The sequence below is a fragment of the Lontra canadensis genome, unplaced genomic scaffold (genome assembly GCF_010015895.1).
Source record: "Lontra canadensis isolate GAN:19392208 unplaced genomic scaffold, GSC_riverotter_1.0 scaffold3, whole genome shotgun sequence".
NCBI lineage: Eukaryota > Metazoa > Chordata > Mammalia > Carnivora > Mustelidae > Lontra > Lontra canadensis.
In genome coordinates, this window is record NW_022630997.1 from 42,424,057 (window position 1) to 42,445,360 (window position 21,304).

Here is a 21,304-nt window from a genome sequence, read left to right on the forward strand (position 1 = left end):
CCTTGGATCATGATGTGAGCCAAAGGCAAACGCTTAACCAGTGGAAACACCCAGGTGCCACAGATTTATTTATTTTTGAGTAGGTAATAATATGAACATTGGTCATGCATATAAAAGCAAATATATCTACTCAAAGGAAAAAAGGAAGACTCACAAACAAAAATATTTGGAAGAATGAAGTTTCCTTGCAAAGAGTGCAAAGGAGTAAGATTTCAGAAAGACTGACTTACAGACATTAGCATAGTAAAAGTCGGGGATAAAAACTGTTTTTCTTTAGGAAGTCTAGATTTATGGGAAGTATTCAAAATCCTATTATTTTCAGAACTAGAACCTGTCAGGAAGACACTATTTTTTTTTTTTAAATCTCAGTGTGTAAAGTGTTTATTTATTTGTTTATTTTTACTTTATTTTTAACTGTTTTTTTTTCACTAAGTATATAAAATGCTTAGTCATATTGAAAGCAGAGAAAAATGTCAGTTTTGCTTTATAAACACACACATATATATACATACATGTATTCTTTCCCTATTGTTTGTTTGTTTGTTTACTGAAATGATGACATACTTACGTTTTGCAAATTGCTTTTTAGTGTGTCTTGGTGATTTTTCCACAATGCTACGTAAAGAACATTCTTATTCTTTTTCTTTCTTTGCACTTGCTGTATGACATGACATTGTATATGGACATACTTAAATTCACTTACCAGTCTCCTATTGCTGGATGTTTAGGTTGTTGACATTATTCTTTTCTTTTTATTCTTCCCTCCCTCCTTCCTTCCTTCTCTCTTTCCTTCTTCCTTCCTTCCCTATTCTTTCTTCATTTCTTCTTTCATTCTTTCTTTCTACATCCTGTACTTGTTGAGAGCAGAGAAAATGCTGCAAGCATACTTGCAAATGTTTCTTGAATGAGTTAGTAATCATTAGTGGAAACATTCAATAAAATAATTTGTTAAATGAAGATGGTTGAATTATTTTAAGTATCTGACTAAATATTTTAAATAGTTGGGGGCACCTGGGTGGCTCAGTGGGTTAGGCCTCTGCCTTTGGCTCAGGTCATGATCTCAAGGTCCTGGGATCAAGCCCTGCATAAGGCTCTGTGCTGGGCAGGGAGCCTGCTTTCTCCTCTCTCTCTGCCTGCCTCTCTGCCCACTTGTGATCTCTCTCTGTCAAATAAATAAATAAAAATCTCTAAAAAAAAGTGTTGTGATCAAATCCATTAAGAGAATGCCCCAAAGATTGAGCAGGATGAAGTTATGGTACACTGAGAAAACAAGTTTCTTACTATTTTACAGGACAAGGAATTTAGGAATCAAGCAGAGAGCATAAAGAAAAGGATTATTTGGGACTTGGAAAGTCGCTGCTACCTTGATCCTCCTGCAGTGGTCAGGTAGGAAGAGGAAGGGAATATGTCTAAATACCAAAGATTGTAGGTGAGAAGAAATGTTACTTTTGTTAATTTTATCTATATTTGAGTTAAGGTAATCTGAGAATCTCTTCCATCATATTTGCTAATAACAGAGGCTTTTGGTGTCAGTGGCTTAACCAAGGTAGGTTCTGATTTCTTTTCATATAAAACAAATATATATTGTTGTTTATATAAACATATAAAAACAAATCCAGAGCTGGTATATATGGTAGCTTCACAGTGTTATCAGGTATCCAGGCTTCATCTTTCTTTTTGTTCCACCTTCTTTAACATGTGCCTTCCAACTACTTTCTTTAACATGTCCATCTTTTTTTTTAAATTTTTTTTTATAAACATATAATGTATTTTTATCCCCAGGGGTACAGGTCTGTGAATCGCTGGGTTTATACACTTTACAGCACTCACCATAGCACATACCCTCCCCAATGTCCATAACCCCACCACCCTCTCCCAACCCCCCTCCCTCCAGCAACCCTCAAGTTTGTTTTGTGAGATTAAGAGTCACTTATGGTTTGTCTCCCTCCCGATCCCATCTTGTTTCATTTATTCTTTTCCTACCTCCCAAGCCCCCCATGTTGCATCTCCACTTCCTCATATCAGGAAGATCATATGATAGTTGTCTTTCTCTGATTGACTTATTTCACTAAGCATGATACCCTGTAGTTCCAACCACGTCGTCGCAAATGGCAATATTTCATTTCTTTTGATGGCTGCATAGTATTCCATTGTGTATATATACCACATCTTCTTTATCCATTCATCTGTCGATGGACATCTAGGTTCGTTCCATAGTTTGGCTATTGTAGACATTGCTACTATAAACATTCGGGTGCACGTGCCCCTTCGGATCACTACGTTTGTGTCTTTAGGGTAAATACCCAGTAGTGCAATTGCTGGGTCATAGGGTAATTCTATTTTCAACATTTTGAGGAACCTCCATGCTGTTTTCCAGAGTGGTTGCACCAGCTTGCATTCCCACCAACAGTGCAGGAGGGTTCCCCTTTCTCCGCATCCTCGCCAGCATCTGTCATTTCCTGACTTGTTAATTTTAGCCATTCTGACTGGTGTGAGGTGATATCTCATTGTGGTTTTGATTTGTATTTCCCTGATGCCGAGTGATGTGAGCACTTTTTCATATGTCTGTTGGCCATCTGGATGTCTTCTTTGCAGAAATGTCTGTTCATGTCCTCTGCCCATTTCTTGATTGGATTATTTGTTCTTTGGGTGTTGAGTTTGCTAAGTTCTTTATAGATTTTGGACACTAGCCCTTTATCTGATATGTCATTTGCAAATATCTTCTCCCATTCTGTCAGTTGTCTTTTGGTTTTGTTAACTGTTTCCTTTGCTGTGCAAAAGCTTTTGATCTTGATGAAATCCCAATAGTTCATGTTTGCCCTTGCTTCCCTTGCCTTTGGCGATGTTCCTAGGAAGATGTTGCTGCGGCTGAGGTCAAAGAGGTTGCTGCCTGTGTTCTCCTCAAGGATGTTGATGGATTCCTTTCTCACATTGAGGTCCTTCATCCATTTTGAGTCTATTTTCGTGTGTGGTGTAAGGAAATGATCCAATTTCATTTTTCTGCATGTGGCTGTCCAATTTTCCCAACACCATTTGTTGAAGAGGCTGTCTTTTTTCCATTGGACATTCTTTCCTGCTTTGTCGAAGATTAGTTGACCATAGAGTTGAGGGTCTATTTCTGGGCTCTCTATTCTGTTCCATTGATCTATGTGTCTGTTTTTGTGCCAGTACCATGCTGTCTTGATGATGACAGCTTTGTAATAGAGCTTGAAGTCTGGAATTGTGATGCCACCAACTTTGGCTTTCTTTTTCAATATTCCTTTGGCTATTCTAGGTCTTTTCTGGTTCCATATAAATTTTAGGATTATTTGTTTCTTTGAAAAAAATGGATGGTACTTTGATAGGAATTGCATTAAATGTGTAGATTGCTTTAGGTAGCATAGACATTTTCACAATATTTGTTCTTCCAATCCAGGAGCATGGAACATTTTTCCATTTCTTTGTGTCTTCCTCAATTTCTTTCATGAGTACTTTATAGTTTTCTGTGTATAGATTCTTAGTCTCTTTGGTTAGGTTTATTCCTAGGTATCTTATAGTTTTGGGTGCAATTGTAAATGGGATTGACTCCTTAATTTCTCTTTCTTCTGTCTTGTTGGTGTGAAGAAATGCAACTGATTTCTGTGCATTGATTTTATATCCTGACACTTTACTAAATTCCTGTACAAGTTCTAGCAATTTTGGAGTGGAGTCTTTTGGGTTTTCCACATGTAGTATCATATCATCTGCAAAGAGTGATAGTTTGACTTCTTCTTGGCCGATTTGGATGCCTTTAATTTCTTTTTGTTGTCTGATTGCTGAGGCTAGGACTTCTAGTACTATGTTGAATAGCAGTGGTGATAATGGACATCCCTGCCATGTTCCTGACCTTAGCGGAAAAGCTTTCAGTTTTTCTCCATTGAGAATGATATTTGCGGTGGGTTTTTCATAGATGGCTTTGGTAATATTGAGGTATGTGCCCTCTATCCCTACACTTTGAAGGTTTTTGATCAGGAAGGGATGCTGTACTTTGTCAAATGCTTTTTCAGCATCTATTGAGAGTATCATATGGTTCTTGTTCTTTCTTTTATTAATGTGTTGTATCACATTGATTGATTTGCGGATGTTGAACCAAACTTGCAGCCCTGGAATAAATCCCACTTGGTCGTGGTAAAGAAACCTTTTAATGTACTGTTGAATCCTATTGACTAGTATTTTGGTGAGAATTTTCACATCTGTGTTCATCAAGGATATTGGTCTCTAATTCTCTTTGTTGATGGGATCCTTGTCTGGTTTTGGGATCAAGGTGATGCTGGCCTCATAAAATGAGTTTGGAAGTTTTCCTTCCATTTCTATTTTTTGGAACAGTTTCAGGAGAATAGGAATTAATTCTTCTTTAAATGTTTGGTAGAATTCCCCCGGGAAGCCGTCTGGCCCTGGGCTTTTGTTTGTTTGGAGATTTTTGATGACTGTTTCAATCTCCTTACTGGTTATGGGTCTGTTCAGGTTGTCTATTTCTTCCTGGTTCAGTTGTGGTAGTTTATATGTCTCTAGGAATGCATCCATTTCTTCCACACTGTCAAATTTGTTGGTGTAGAGTTTCTCATAGTATGTTCTTATAATTGTTTGTATTTCTTAGGTGTTGGTTGTGATCTCTCCTCTTTCATTCATGATTTTATTTATTTGGGTCCTTTCTCTTTTCTTTTTGATAAATCTGGCCAGGGGTTTATCAATCTTTATTAATTCTTTCAAAGAACCAGCTCTTAATTTCATTGATTTGTTCTATTGGTTTTTTATTTCTATTTCATTGATTTCTGCTCTGATCTTTATTATTTCTCTTGTCCTGCTGGGTTTAGGCTTTCTTTGTTGTTCTTTCTCCAGCTCCTTTAGGTGTAGGGTTAGGTTGTGTACCTGAGACCTTTCTTGTTTCTTGAGAAAGGCTTGTACCACTCTATATTTTCCTCTCAGGACTGCCTTTGTTGTGTCCCACAGATTTTGAACCGTTGTGTTTTCATTATCATTTGTTTCCATGAATTTTTTTCAATTCTTCTTTAATTTCCTGGTTGACCCATTCATTCTTTAGAAGGATGCTGTTTAGTCTCCATGTATTTGGGTTCTTTCCAAATTTCCTCTTGTGATTGAGTTCTAGCTTCAGAGCATTGTGGTCTGAAAATATGCAGGGAATGATCCCAATCTTTTGATACCGGTTGAGACCTGATTTAGGACCGAGGATGTGATCTATTCTGGAGAATGTTCCATGGGCACTAGAGAAGAATGTGTATTCTGTTGCTTTGGGATGAAATGTTCTGAATATATCTGTGATGTCCATCTGGTCCAGTGTGTCATTTAAGGCCTTTTTTTCTTGTTGATCTTTTGCTTGGATGATCTGTCCATTTCAGTGAGGGGAGTGTTAAAGTCCCCTACTATTATTGTATTATTGTTGATGTGTTTCTTTGATTTTGTTATTAATTGGCTTATATAGTTGGCTGCTCCCACATTAGGGGCATAGATATTTAAAATTGTTAGGTCTTTTGTTGGACCAACTCTTTGAGTATGATATAGTGTCCTTCCTCATCTCTTATTATAGTCTTTGGCTTAAAATCTAATTGATCTGATATAAGGATTGCCACCCCTGCTTTCTTCTGTGTCCATTAGCATGGTAAATTGTTTCCCCCTGCTCACTTTAAATCTGGAGGTGTTTTCGGGTTTAAAATGCGTTTCTTGTAGGCAATATATTGATGGGTTTTGTTTTTTTGTCCATTCTGATACCCTGTGTCTTTTGATTGGGGCATTTAGCCCATTAACATTCAGGGTAATTATTGAGAGATATGAATTTAGTGCCATTGTATTGTCTGTAAGGTGACTGTTACTGTATATTGTCTCTGTTCCTTTCTGATCTACTACTTTTAGGCTCTCTCTTTGCTTAGAGGACCCCTTTCAATATTTCCTGTAGAGCTGATTTGGTGTTTGCAAATTCTTTCAGTTTTTGTTTGTCCTGGAAGCTTTTAATCTCTCCATTTTCAATGACAGCCTAGCTGGATATAATATTCTTGGCTGCATGTTTTTCTCGTTTAGCGCTCTGAATTTATCATGCCAGTTCTTTCTGGCCTGCCAGGTCTCTGTGGATAAGTCTGCTGCCAATCTAATTTTTAAAAATATTTTATTTATTTATTTGACAGACAGAGATCACAAATAGGCAGAGAGGCAGGCAGCGAGAGAGAGGAGGAAGCAGGCTCCCCACTGAGCAGAGAGCCTGATGCGGGGCTCGATCCCAGGACCCTGGGATCATGACCTGAGCCGAAGGCAGAGGCTTTAACCCACTGAGCTACCCAGGCACCCCTGTCAATCTAATATTTTTACCATTGCATGTTACAGACTTCTTTTCCCGGGCTGATTTCAGGATTTTCTCTTTGTCGCTAATACTTGTAAGTTTTACTATTAGGTGATGGGGTGTGGACCTATTCTTGTTGATTTTGAGGGGGGGGTTCTCTGCACCTCCTGGATTTTGATGCTTGTTCCCTTTGCCATATTAGGGAAATTCTCTACAATAATTCTCTCCAATATACCTTCTTCTCCCCTCTCTATTTCTTCTTCTTCTGGAATCCCAATTATTCTAATGTTTTGTCTTATGGTGTCATTTATCTCTTGAATTCTCTCCTCATGGTCCAGTAGCTGTTTGTCCCTCTTGTGGTCAGCTTCTTTATTCTCTGTCATTTGGTCTTCTATATCACTAATTCTTTCTTCTGCCTCATTTATCCTAGAGGTAAGAGCCTCCATTTTTTATTGCACCTCATTAATAGCTTTTTTGATTTCAACTTGGTTAGATTTTAGTTCTTTTATTTCTCCAGAAAGGGCTTTTATATCTCCAGAGAGGGTTTCTCTAATATCTTCCATGCCTTTTTCGAGCCCAGCTATAACCTTTCTGAACTCTAGGTCTGACATATTACCAATGTTTGTATTGATTAGGTCCCTAGCCTTTGGTACTGCCTCTTGTTCTTCTTTTTGTGGTGAGTTTTTCTGCCTTGTCATTTTGTCCAGATAAGAGTATATGGAGGAACAAATAAAATACTAAAAGGGTGTCAAAGACCCCAGGAAAATGTGCTTTAACCAAATCAGAAGAGACCCCAAATCGTGGGGGGGAGAAAGGGGATAAAAATAAGTTCAGAAAAAAAAATTTGAAAAAGAAAACAAAGAAAAAATATAAAAAAGAAAAAAAATATATATATATTAGGCTGGTGACTACAGCAGGGTCATCCACTTAATTTTGGGAGTATTTTGGTCCCTTAGAAGAAACATGAAACATCATGTAAACATGATGAAGGGATGGAATATGCCTATAAAGATGAAGAAAAAAATTTTTTTAAATTTTTTTTTAAATTTCTAAAAAAGGAGTTGATAAAGTAAGTTGGTTGGGAGAACAAAGAAAACGAAAGTGGAGAGAATTTGCTTGGGCTGGAGACTAGAACAAGCCCAGAGCTAGATTTAGGGTATATTTTGATCTATTAGAAGAAGTTGTAAACCAAATTTTTTAGAAGAAAAATGCCTATGTGTATACAAAAAATAAAGTTAAATACAATTGAAGGATAAAATATGACTATAATAATGGAGGTTCAAAAAAGATTATTATTGTTACTTTTTTAATGAAAGGTATTTTTAAGATAAACTAGTTAAAAACGCTAAAAAAGAAAAAGGTAAAAGTTAAAAAAATTTAGCAGAAGAAAAAAAATTAAAAATTTAAAATAAAAATTAAAAATAAAAAAAAATTAAAAAATTTTTAAATTAAATTAACTGCAAGACTAAAGAATCATGGGGAGAAAGCCACAAGTTCCGTGCTTTGCTTTCTCCTCCTCTGGAATTCCACTGCTCTCCTTGGTAAGTGAACTTGGTCTTGGCTGGATTTCTTATTGATCTTCTGGGGGATGGGCCTGTTGTAGTGATTATCAAGTGTCTTTGCCTGAGGCGAAATTGAACCACCCTTACCAGGGGCCGGGCTAACTAATCCACTTGGGTTCAGTTTTGGGAGCTTTTGTTCCCTGAACGCTTTCCGTAGAGTTCTGGAGGACAGGAATGAAAATGGAAGCCTCCCAATCTCTGGCCTGGAGGAGCCAAGATCTCGGGGCCCCACTCTTCAGTGCGCCCTCAGAGAAAAGCGCTCAATCACTCCTGTCTCTCTGGCCTCCAACTGCGCTCTGAGCTCAGCCAGCCTGCGACCGGTTCAAGGTAATCCCGAGCTGAGAGCTCACTCCTCGGCTCTGTCTCTGTAGCTGGCCTCCCCGTTCTAATACCTTCGAGCTCTGTGACGCTCAGACACCCCTGATCCTTCTGTGACCCTGCGGGACCTGGGGCCACGCTGACCCTGCGTGGGCTTCACCCCGGTTTAGCCTCTGGAGCTATGTCCCTCAGTGGAGCAGACTTTTAAAAGTCCTGATTTTGTGCTCTGTTGCTCTGCCACTTGCCGGGAGCCAGCCCCTCCTCCCGCGGTCTATCTTCCCATCGCTTTGGATTCACTTCTCTGCCTGTCCTACCTTTCAGAAAGTGGTCAATTTTCTGTTTCTAGAATTGCTGTTCTTCTCGTTGATCTCCTGTTGGATTTGTAGGTGTTTGCAATGGCTTGATAAGCTATCTAGCTGATCTCCTGCTACCTGATGTAGTCTCAGCCTGCTACGTCTCCGCCATCTTCTGTTCTTTCCATCTTGTCTCATGGTCCAAGATGGCTGCTGGAGCTCCATCCTGCACATTTACATTCCTCACAGAAAGTTGGATGAGGGGGCAGTGTTTATGGATAAAAAAGGACACATGCTAGTTGTATTACCCCCCCCCCCCCCCCCCGCCTTATAGAACCTTCCTAGAATCTGCAACCTCAGTTTATATCTCAACAGCCATATCTAGATGCACAAGAGGCTGGGAATTATATTTTTGTTAGACATGTTGTTACTCAGACTAAATCAGGAGTTAGATATTAAAGAAGAACAGGGCACTTGATATTGTTTCAGTAACTACCAGCTTCTGTTACAGTGACCTGAGGGTTAGGGAGAGGATGAGAAATGGAGGATTATCAATATAAGTATAATTTGAATGAGCAACTCTGGTTTTCTTTTTCAATTCATAGACTATTTTTAAGGACAGTGTTAGAATTACAGAAAAATGAGCAGATATTTCAGAAAATTCCTATATACCTCTGGTCCCCCACATGAATGTGGTATATAATATGGATATATATTGTTGGGTTTGACTTGCTGGTATTTTGTTAAGGATACATTTTTGTTATTTTTACTTTGAACAGTTATCTATTTGATCAGTTAAAAATAAGAAAAATTTGAAAATTTATTTTACCTTAATATTGTTCTCTGATTCTCTTCTTTTCTTAATGCAGATCCAAGTTTCTGACCCATATAATTTTCTTTTTCTCTGAAAACTTTTAGCATTTTTTTGCAAGGCAGGTTTACTGACCATAAATTCTCTCCATTTTTGTTTGACTGAGAAAGTCTTTATTTTTTCTTCACTTTTGAAGAATAATTCCCTGGGTACAGAATTCTAGGTTGGTGGTTTGTTTTTTTCCAAAACTTTGAATATTTCACTCCATTCTTTTCCAGCTTGCATGGTTTCTGAAGAGAAATCCAATGTAATTCTTATCTTTGTTTTTCTATAGGTAAGGTGAGTTTCCCCCTGCTCTATCTTCTTTAAAGATTTTCTCTTTCTCTTTGGCTTTTTGCAGTTTGAATATGATATACCTAGGTGTAGATTTTTTTTTTTTTTGTATTTATGATGCTTTGTTTTCTCTGAGCTTTCTGTATCTGTGGATTGGGCTCTGTCATTAATTTAGTAAAATTCTCAGTCATAATGCCTTCATGTATTTCTTTGTTCCTTTTTTCTCTTTCTTCTTCTGCTATTCCCATTATGCCTTTCGTAATTGCTCCATAGTTCTTGGATATTCTGTTATGATTTTTTTCATTTTTTTCTCCTTGCCATTTTAGTTTGGGAAGTTTTTATTGACATATCTTCAAACTCACTGATCCTTTACTCAGCCATGTTCAATCTACTAAGCCCATCAAATGAATTCTTCATTTTTGTCACAGTGTTTTTAATTTCTAGCACTTCTCTTTTATTCTTTCTTTAAAAAATTTTTTTTAAAAGATTTTATTTATTTATTTGACAGAGAAGGAGAGAGATGGCGAGAGAAGGAAAACAAGCAGGGGGAGTGGGAGAGGGAGAAGCAGGCTTCCTGCTGAGCAGGGGCCTGATGTGGGGCTTGATTCCAGGAACACTGGGATCATGACCTGAGCTGAAGGCAGACGCCCAACAACTGAGCCACCCAGGCACCCCTCTTTTATTTTTTCTTAGGGTTTCCATCTCTCTCCTTACATTTCCATCTCCCTATTAAGTTATCTGCAGATTATCTTCTTTTTCCATTAGAGTTCTTAATTCTTAACATATTAATCATAGTTATTTTAAATTCCCTACATGATCATTTCAAAATATGTGTCATATCCAAGTCTAGTTCTTATGGTGTGTCTCTTCTGTATTTTTTCTTGCTTTTTGTATTCCTTGTAATTTTTTATTGAAAGCTGTAAATTATATATTGGGTAATAAGAAGTGAGGTAATTAGGGTTTTTAGTGTGAAGTTTTCTGTTAATCTGGCTAGAAGCTGGGCTGTGTTTAACATTTGTTATATCTGTATGTGCTAGAGGCTTCAGTTTCTTTCCTTTTCTTTCTTTCTTTCTTTCTTTTTTTTTTTTTTCTCTTACCCTGTTATGTTGGGGTTTGCCTAAGAACTTTTCTTAGGTAGGATCTGTGTTTTGCAGTCTCTCTGTTATAATCCACTGTTACTATACTGGAACCCTGTTGATATGGCAGGAAGGTATTGGGAAGGAGAAGTGTTTTATAATCCTGTGGTTAAATCTCAGTATTTTAATGGTTTGACTCCCTGGACTGTGACCTTCAGAAGGGTTTAACAGCATTTTTTACTTCTTATGTGAGACAGGAAAGCTAGACAGAGCTGGAGTCAGATAAGGCTCTAGTAAAGCAGTTTCCCTTAAAGAGTAGGCATTTGTTATGGATAACAGTCCAGGCATATTTTGAAATGGTTACTTTTCCCTTCTTCCTGACTAAGAGGATTTTTCTCATATCTTCACCATGAATATTTTATGGCGCCTTTTGATTTCAAACCAAAAAACTATGGGGATCACCTAAGACTGGGCTTCCAGGAGTCTATAACCCAGCCTCCAGCAATTTGTCAAAATTACCATTACAGTGTTTCCACCAGTTACTGGCTCTGTTGCTTTCACCTACTTGCATGCTTATCTCAGCTGTGATTCTCTATACTTTCCTGTATCTCCCAAGTTTCAGGGTGGTGATTTGCCCCCATGAACTTAATTCTTAGATGGATCTAAGAAAGGTCATTGATTTTTCAGTTTTACCAGCTTTTTGTTGTTGTTGTTGTTTGTTCTGAGAACAGGAGCAACAGCTTCTAAGTGCTTTATGTGTCAGAGCTGACACTGTAAGTCCTACATTATTTTCACAGGAGAAATAAACATATCTCATACTATTTACATACATGTCTGATTATTTCTTTAGAATAAATCACTAGAAGTTGTATTTCTGGATCAAAGATTATGACCATTTTAAGGCTTTTTCTTCATATTGCCAAATTGCTATCAAAAATGTAGTTTGTCTCTACTAACAGTACAGTAGAATTATTTTTGGAATTTTATAGATTTGGAAAGGTTTAAAAAATGACCTACCTAATAAAGATATTTATATACGTGTGCCTATTCCACTACTTTTTAAAAAAGAGTTATTTATTCATTTTTTGAGGGGGGGGAGAAGAAGAGTGCAAGGGTGGGAGGGAGAGAGGCAAAGGGAGAGGGAGAAAAGAGAGTCTCCCAAGCATTCTCCACACTGAGCCCTGACCCCCATGCGGGTCTCAGTCTTGCAGGGATCAGTTCCATGAGCCCAAGGTCAGGACCTGAGCCAAAACCAAGAGTCAACTGCCTAACTGACTGCACCACCCAGGCACCCCTCCATTACTTTTTAAAGGAGAGGAATACTTCCCTTTAAATTACACTAATCTCATTTTTGTATGTAATGCTAATGGACTGATTTTTGAATTGCAGTCTTCAGAAGCGAATTGCTGATTGTCGATTTTGGCCTGTAGAGATCACGAGAGTTCCTCTGACTACTGCACCCAAAGGGAAAGCTGCAAAATTTGATAAGGTTAATTTGTTTGCTTAAAAATATTTATATAAGAAAAGTCTGGTTAGATCCAACATTTTATTCTGCTTCTAATTCTGATACCAAAGGAGTGTGTGAACTGATGTGACTACTCTCTAGAGTGACCATCCTAACCTGATTTGCCAAGTAGTTTCCTGGTGTTAGCACTGAAAATCTCATATCCTGGGAAACTCTCCTGTCCCTGGCAAATCAGGATAACTGGTCACTCTAAGCTCCCCATTGTCCACTAAAAATTGTTTAGACTTTATTCCCAGACATCCTATTTCCCTCAGCTCTTCATTATAGTTTTATAAAACCACACAAAACAGCCATTTTTATAGGTCACAGTAGTTAAATATTGGCAATATTTTTCAACCTAATGCATCTTCCTGAATTTCTTTTAGACATGCTACTTATAATATTTCAGCCTGACAATTAGAGTAATAGAACTCATTGATGTACATTATTCTGAAAAGATCTAGCTTTGTGAGCCTATAACATGTTCTCTATCATTTTATTTGTGCACGTCTGGTCTTTTCTGCTTGTTCATAAACTCTTTGACGGTAGGGATCCTGTCATAGACTGCTTTGTATTCTCCACAGCACCTAGCATGATTCATGGTATATGGGAGATACTTAACAAGTACTGAAATTATTTTATTGATTTTTAAAATAAAGTTTTTTGCATAATAAAAATGCTACTGCTAGTAATCACTTCTCCCTTTGTAATATATAATGTACATTGGCTAACTTTTCTTAACAACACAATGTTATTACACAAACATAGGACTTTTTAATCTAATTTATAATTATTATAATATGTGAAATCAAAGAAATTACTTGTAATTTTGTGAGGATTAAATGTGTTTTCTTTCACTAAATTGATTTTTTCCTTATTAAGGTTTTCTATGGCAAACCATACAAATAAAAATTGTGTGGTTATATTAATTAACATGTTATTCATCTTTGTAATGGGAGTTTAGATGAAATTAGAGATGACAAATGCATGATGGAAGACTATCATTTATTCTTGTCAACCATGGCAGATATTATTGATTAATCAAAACACTCTTTCTTTCTGAACTCAGGTAAGGATACAGAATCTTCCTCAATACAGTACTCTGAAACAAATCCACCAATTTATAAGAATTTAGGCATAAGTTGAAGTCTATTTGTCTTCACTGGTCTGGATGATTTGTAAGGTCCCTTTCATTAATATAAATCTATAAACTAAAGCTAAAAGCCACAGCTTCTGACTCTTTAACATTTTTGTTGTTTTTATTTTATAAAGCTTCGCTTTTTCCTTAGAAGCAACATGGTGAAATTGACTTTTTGATTGAATACATATATTATTAATTAATTTGAGTATGTGTTGATCTAACTACTGCTTTTACTATTCATTAACACTGTGATGTGTATTATTTCAGAGATCATGGTATTATTAAACTCATTTTGAATATAAAGAAGTGTAGATCCAAAATATCTACGTAACTGGCCCAAAGCCAATAGTTATGTAGCATAGCTAGTTCCTAAAGCCAGGTCTTTGAATTACTAGGTCAGAGCTCCATATCTTATGCTACAATGCGCTATAGCACTAACAGCTCTCTGGTTTTATTCCTTTAGGCTGATGATGAAGGTCAGCTTTCATTTCATGGTGTGGCTTATGTTAATATGGTCCCATTGCTGTATCCGGGTGTGAAGAGGATTCGGGGAGCTTTTCGTGTTTATCCCTACCTAGACAGTACAGTCTATGAAAAGGTAAGAAAAAATTGTATAAAGGTATTATCCTAATTTATCCTTTATTTGTGTGTTTATTTACATCTTTAGCATACACATCTTTGCAATTGAAATTTGGGACTGGTTGCTATACTAAGGTATTAATCTTGCAGTCTGTCTTTGAACCCTAAAAACTTTAGGATAATGAAAAGCAAAAAACTGGAAACAACCTAAATCTCCATTAACAGGTGAACAGAAAAACAAATTCTGTTGTATATCTATATAATGAAATGCTACTCAGTGGTAAAAAAGGAATGAGCTATTGATACCTGCAACATGGATGAATCTCAAATACATTATGCTAAATGAAAGAAGCCAGATAAAAGAGAGTACCTAATGTATCATTCCATTTGAATAGCATTCTAGGAAAATAGTCTGTTGTGATGAAAAGCAGACCAGAAGTTGCTTGGGAACAGGAATAGAGCAAGGGACAGATTATAAAAGAATATGAGGGAAGTATTAGGGATGAAGGAAGTGTTGGTTATCTTGATTCTGGTGATGATTTCATATGTGTATATATGTGACAAAATTAATCAATTTGTATAATTTAAATATGTAGTTTATTACATTTCAGTTTTACTCAGTAAAGTCAGATACACAATCTTTAGGATAATGAAAGAAGTCTATTATGTTAAGTATGCAAAAACTTAAATCCATGAGCAGATTAATGAGCTACAATATGGTTCTTTCCATTTTCATGTGTTAAAATGTTGAAATCACTTATCTATCTTTTTTACCTATCTATATGTCTACATATAAATTGAGAATATATATATATTCTCAATATATATATATATTTCCCCCCCCTCCAAAACAAAAAGTCTATTTTACCATGTTGTTTCTTAGGAGAAAGTGAGTCTTTATAAAACACAACAATAATAACAAAAACATATTACTGTTCCATCATTATTAGGACAGCTATTTTTCAATAATAGAGTCATGAAAGATCTATCATCTATTTACAAACCAACTGAGTAAGATTCTTTCTATATAAGTATCCTTTAATCAGAAATCACACTTATAGGAATGTATCTTAAGAAAATAATTTAATAGAATCAGAAATTCCATATTCATAACAACTTTTTGGGATCTATAATAGTAAAAACTAAAAATAAGTTTAAATGTCTAATAATAGAGAAAGGTTTGGTAAATTATTATAAATAAAAATGATAAAATATGTGTCCACTAAAAAAGATAATTGTTAATGTTTTATAAATAGTTAAATGGACGAAATGAGAGCCAAAATGTTACATATAGCATAGATCAAAATAAATTCCAAATGAGTTTATTAAAATAGTTAAATATGAAGAATATAAAAGTAGAAGTGTTTATTAATGAAAAGATATGAGTTCAGGGAAGACTTCCTAGGCTTAAAAGCAATGAAAGATAATAAAAGATTAGATTACCAAAAAGGGAATAACTTCTATATATAGAAGAAACCATCATAAACAGAATTACAATGTAACTGAAAAACGGGGGAATATTTGAATACATATCTGAAAGTATTCCAAAATATAAAGCACCTTATCAAACTGATAAGAAAAACACACCAATTTTTTTAAAGGGTGCTGCTTCCTGATGGTGCACAGGAGAAGAATGAGGCACAAACAAGTCAGCTGCAAGAGAAAGGGAGCAGGGGGTGACAGTAGAAAATACTCTCACCCAAACAACTCCTCAGTCCTGTATTTATTAGATATTAGAAAGTAATCAACAAAGGAGCTGAAGAAGGCTATACATTAATCATATGCCTTGTATATAAGAAGGAATAGGAATTATACATTGATTATAACTCTTATAGATAAGCAAGAAGAAAAGCAGGATATGCCTGGTCAAGCAGTATAAAATTTATAGTTGAGCAAGCACATTCAAAGAGATCATCTAATTAGCCACAAGTGGTCTCTGGAATAGGGGAGATGACAGAAAAAAGAAGCAGGCAGTGTTCCACCCTGAGAGAGCTGGGCATCCCCAGATGCTCAGCTTCAAGGACATATATCATCCTCTCCCCCAGAAGCCTGTTGCCAGTATATGTTTTTCTTAAGGCTATATCTAAGCATGCTTGGTAACTAGTATAATTTCTCATGGGTTATATTTTAAGCAGTACGTTGTTCTGAGGGACAGTTACAAAAGGGCAAAGTACGTGAAACAGCAAATCACAAAAAAGAAATGCCAATGGTGAATAAGTATAAGAAGAAACATTTGGCTTTATCTGTAATCAAAGAATTGCAAATTAAAATAATAATAAAATATCATTTTACCTGTAAAATTAGACAATTCTTTAAAATATGATAATGCCCATTGATGGCAAAGATATAGTAAAACAACAACTCTCATTCACTGCTAGAAGTGAAAATTAATATAAATTATCTACAAAAAAATTTTTTTGTCAGTATGTATTAAGAAGTTTAGAATACTTAAATCTATTCCCATAGTATTCCTACTTCTATGAGTCTATTTTAAGGGACTAAGTAGAATTGTGTCCAAATTTTACTACATGAGGATATTCTTTGGCATCTGAGGGAAACAGCATATCATAATTGAAAGGTTATGGGCTTTGAAGTTAGTCAGCTGCTAGTTTGAATTATGGAACAGCCATTCACTAGCTGGGTGACTTCAGGCAAGTGGCTAAGTTTCTCTCAACTTTAGTTTATTATTCATCAGTAAAATGAAGACAATGCTTGTTTCCTAGTGTTGTTTTACATATTAAATGAGGTAAACTATCTGAAGTACTAGGGGTATAGTTGACACATGGACATTTTGATCTTTTACTTTTATTATATCCATATGGTTGGAGAATATTGTGTACACATTAAAAATTATCCTTATAAACATTTTAAAAACATGAGATGATGCATGTGATTGTCTATTAAATTAAAAATCAGGATATAAAATTTCATTCAATATAATCACAACCTTTAAAAAATATGATCATAACTTTAAAATATATAGAAAATATTAGAGAGGACATCTTTCTGTCTATGTCTGAGGGAGTAGGTTGTCAAATTTTCTACCTCTCCCCCTCCAAAAGCAGCAGTAAAGCTGGACAAATTGACAAAAAAATCATTTCATCATTATAGAGATTGACCAAAGGCATCAACAAACTGAGAAGTATGAATGCATGAAAAACTATGGATTCTGAGGTATTATTGTTTAGGGCTGCTCCTAAAACTTCCCTAAGCTTTTCCCTACTCCATTCCTTTGTCTTAATCAGTGCAGTGATTCTTCTAGAACAGGATAGGCTGGGAGGACTAACAACTTTGCTGCCATCGAAACTTCAAACAATTTGGAGCAGTGGGTTAAGGACTGATGCCCAGTGATGTTGTTGGTTGAAATGGAGATCTTGTGGAGAGCAACCAGTATGATTGTAATAAGAGTCCCAGGATAGAAGAGAGAGTAAGAGGCAGAAGTGATACATAAAGAAATAATGCCTGATCCAGATGGCCCACAGACACATGAAAAAGTGCTCAACATTACTTGGCATCAGGGAAATAAAAATCAAAACCACAGTGAGATACCACCTCATACCAGTCAGAATGGCCAAAATTAACAAGTCAGGAAATGACAGATATTGGTGAGGATGCAGAGAAAGGGGAACCCTTGTACACTGTTGGTAGGAGTGCAAGCTGCTGCAGCCACTCTGGAAAACAGGAGGGAGCTTCCTCAAAAAGTTGCAAATAGAGCTATCCTACGACCCAGCAATTGCATTACTGGGTATTTACCCTAAAGATACAAACATAGTTGATCGAAGGGGCACATGTACCCAAATGTTTATAGGAGCAATGTCCACAATAGTTAAACTATGGAAAGAACCTAGATGTCGGGGTGCCTGGGTGGCTCAGTGGGTTAAAGCCTCTGCCTTCGGCTTGGGTCATGATCCCGGGGTCCTGGGATCGAGCCCCGCGTCGGACTCTCTGCTCAGTGGGGAGCCTGCTTCCTCCTCTCTCTGCCTGCCTCTCTGCCTACTTGTGATCTCTCTCTCTCTGTCAAATAAATAAATAAAAATCTTTTAAAAAAAAACACCTAGATGTCCATCAACAGATGAATGGATAAAGAAGATGTGGTATATATATATATATCTACTACGCAGCCATCAAAAACCCTGAAATCCTGCCATTTGCAACAATGTGAATGGAACTAGAAGGTATTATGCTAAGCAAAATAAGTCAGTCAGAGAAAGACACTTATCATATGCTCTCTCTGATATGAGGAATTTGAGAGGGGGGTAGGTATGAAATGAAATGAAATGAAACAAGATGGGACTGGGGAGGGAGACAAACCATAAAAGACTCTTAATCTCAGGGAACAAACTGAGGATTGCTGGGGGATGGTGGGGAGGGATAGGGTGGCTGGGTTATGGATGTTGGGGATATGTGCTATGGTGAGTATTGTGAATTTTTTAAGACTGATGATTCACAGACCTGTACCCCTGAAGCAAATAATACATTATATGTTAATTTTAAAAAAAGAAGAAATAATATCTGGAAATGTCCCATGTTTGATGAATACATTAATCTTCATATCCAAGAGGTTCAAAGAATCCTTGGTAGGATAAACATACAAAGAGATACAATATAGACATTATAGTGAACTGTTAAAAGACAAAGAGAAAATCATGAATTCAACAGGAAAAGAACAATTCATTGGTTATAGGGGTGCATGAGTGTAGTTAACAGCTGATTTTTCTTCTGAAACAGTGGAAGTCGGAAGGCAGTAGAATAACATATTCAAAGTGCTTAGTGAAAACTCTAGCAATCAAAAATGAAGGCGAAATAAAGACATCACAGGATAAACAAATATTAAAAGACTTTGTTACTAACTCATTTGTCTTGCAAGAATCTCTAAAGAAAGTTCTTCAGCTTGAAAAGATATGGCAACAATTGCTAATGTGAATCCATCAGGAGAAACAAAGACCACTAGAAATGGTTAAATTTAAGTTACTATAGGGGTGCCTAGGTGGCTTAGTGGGTTAAGCCTCTACCTTCGGCTCAGGTCATGATCTCGGGTTCCTGGGATCAAGCCCCACATCAGGCTTTCTGCTCAGCTGGGAGCCTGCTTCCTCCTCTCTCTCTGCCTACCTCTCTGCCTACTTGTGATCTCTCTTCCTCTTTGTCAAATAAATAAATCTTTTTTAAAAATTTGAGTTAATATAAAAGATTTTAGAAATATATTTTTAAAATTTTACTCTTAATTTCTTTGAAAGATATTATATAAAGCATTAATTATATTGTTGAGTGTATAACATATATAGATTTAATTTATATGATAATGATGGCATTAAAGAGGGAGGATAGTATGGAACTACAGTGCATTAAAGTCTCTACATTATACCAAAATTAAGTTAGTATTAATGTGGTAGAGATCATGATTAATCAGGATGGCTAAAAATCTCATGTGTGTGTGTACATACACATGTACACAGATACATATGTGTATATAAATGTATATAAACAAAGGAATTAAATAGCAGCATCACAAATATTTAACATAAAAGAAGGTACTTAAAGAGGAGAAGAACAGAAAAGACAAGATATATAGAAAGCAAAGGCAAAACGACAAACATACTTGTAAATACTTCAACAATAACTTTATATGTAAGCATTAATCACCCCAATGAAAGGATAGAGATTACTAGACCAAATTTCAAAAAATCAAGAATTGGGTGCCTGGGTGGCTCAGTCGGTTAAGCATCTGCCTTCGGCTCAGGTTGTGATCCCAGACTCCTGGGATTGAGCCCCGCATCAGGCTCCCTGTGCTGTGGAGAGCCTGCTTCTCCCTCTCCCTCTGCTGCTTTCCCTGCTTCTGTTCTTTCTCTGTCTCTCTGTCAAATAAATAAATAAAAATATTTAAAAAATAAAAAATCAAGAATCAATGATATGCTATCTAAAAATGGACACACTTAGATTCAGATACACATAAATTATAGTGAAAGGATGGAAAAGATATACTCTGGAAATGGAAATTGTGAGAGCTGAGTGGCTATATTTATATCAGACAAAAGAGAACTCAAGGCAGTATTACTAACAACATAGAATGGCATGTCAGAAATATTAAAGAGTCAATTAAAAAGAAGATAGAATTTACAAATTTATATACTTACTATACATAATAACTATATAAATTATAATTGTATATGTACCTAACAACAGAACCTCATAGCACTTCATGCAAAATCCAACAGAATTGAAACGAGAAATAGATAATCGGATGGTAACATTTAGAAATTTCAATATTCTGATCTCATTACTTGGTAGAAAAACTATTCAGAAGATCTATGTTAAACACTAACTTACCATACAACCCAGAAAATCATTTTTAAGAACTTACCCAAGAGAACTGAAAACCAGCATTTAGAGGAGTCAAGATGGCGGAGAAGTAGCAGGCTGAGACTACTTCAGGTAGCGGGAGATCAGCTAGATAGCATATCTAAAGATTGCAAACACCTACAAATCCAACGGGAGATCGAAGAGAAGAAGAACAGCAATTCTAGAAACAGAAAATCAACCACTTTCTGAAAGGTAGGACTGGCGGAGAAGTGAATCCAAAGCAACGGGAAGATAGACCGCGGGGGGAGGGGCCGGCTCCCGGCAAGCAGCGGAGCAACGGAGCACAAAATCAGGACTTTTAAAAGTCTGTTCCGCTGAGGGACATCGCTCCAGAGGCTTAACTGAGGTGAAGCGCACGCGGGGTCAGCGTGGCCTCAGGTCCCGCAGGGTCACAGAAGGATCGGGGGTGTCTGAGTGTCGCAGAGCTTACAGGTATTAGAACCGGGAAGCCAGCTACAGAGACAGAGCCGAGGAGTGAGCTCTAAGCTCGGGTTTACCTTGAACTGGTCTCAGGCTCGGTCAGCTCGGAGCGCGGATGGAGGCCAGGGTGATGGGAGCAATTGGGCGCTGTTCTCTGAGGGCGCACTGAGGAGTGGGTCCCCAGACTCTCGGCTCCTCCGGGCCGGAGACTGGGAGGCCGCCATCTTCATTCCCGTCCTCTGGAACTCTATGGAAAGCGCTCAGGGAACAAAAGCTCCCGAAAGCAAACCCGAGCAGATTACTCAGCCCGGCCCCTGGTAAGGGCGGTGCAACTCCGCCTGGGGCAAAGACACTTGAGAATCACTATAACAGGCCCCTCCCCCAGAAGATCAACAAGAAACCCAGCCAGGACCAAGTTCACCTACCAAGGAGTGCAGTTTCAATACCAAGGAGAGCAGCGGAATTCCAGAGGAGGAGAAAGCAAAGCACGGAACTCATGGCTTTCTCCCCATGATTCTTTACCCTTGCAGTTAATTTAATTTATTTTTCTTTTTCATTTTTTTTCTCTTCTTCTGCTAAATTTTTTTAACTTTTACCCTTTTC

General features: G+C 36.9%; 1 protein-coding gene across 1 annotated transcript in view; it reads left to right on the forward strand.

The window, feature by feature from the left end:
• Positions 1-21,304, forward strand: part of CFAP70 (cilia and flagella associated protein 70) — a 125,096-nt gene that overhangs the window by 34,335 nt on the left and 69,457 nt on the right. Inside the window, exons 8-10 of the mRNA XM_032843088.1 lie at positions 1,292-1,386; positions 12,090-12,189; positions 13,809-13,943. Coding sequence (XP_032698979.1) covers positions 1,292-1,386; positions 12,090-12,189; positions 13,809-13,943 — 330 coding nt within the window. The remainder of the gene's footprint in view (positions 1-1,291; positions 1,387-12,089; positions 12,190-13,808; positions 13,944-21,304) is intronic.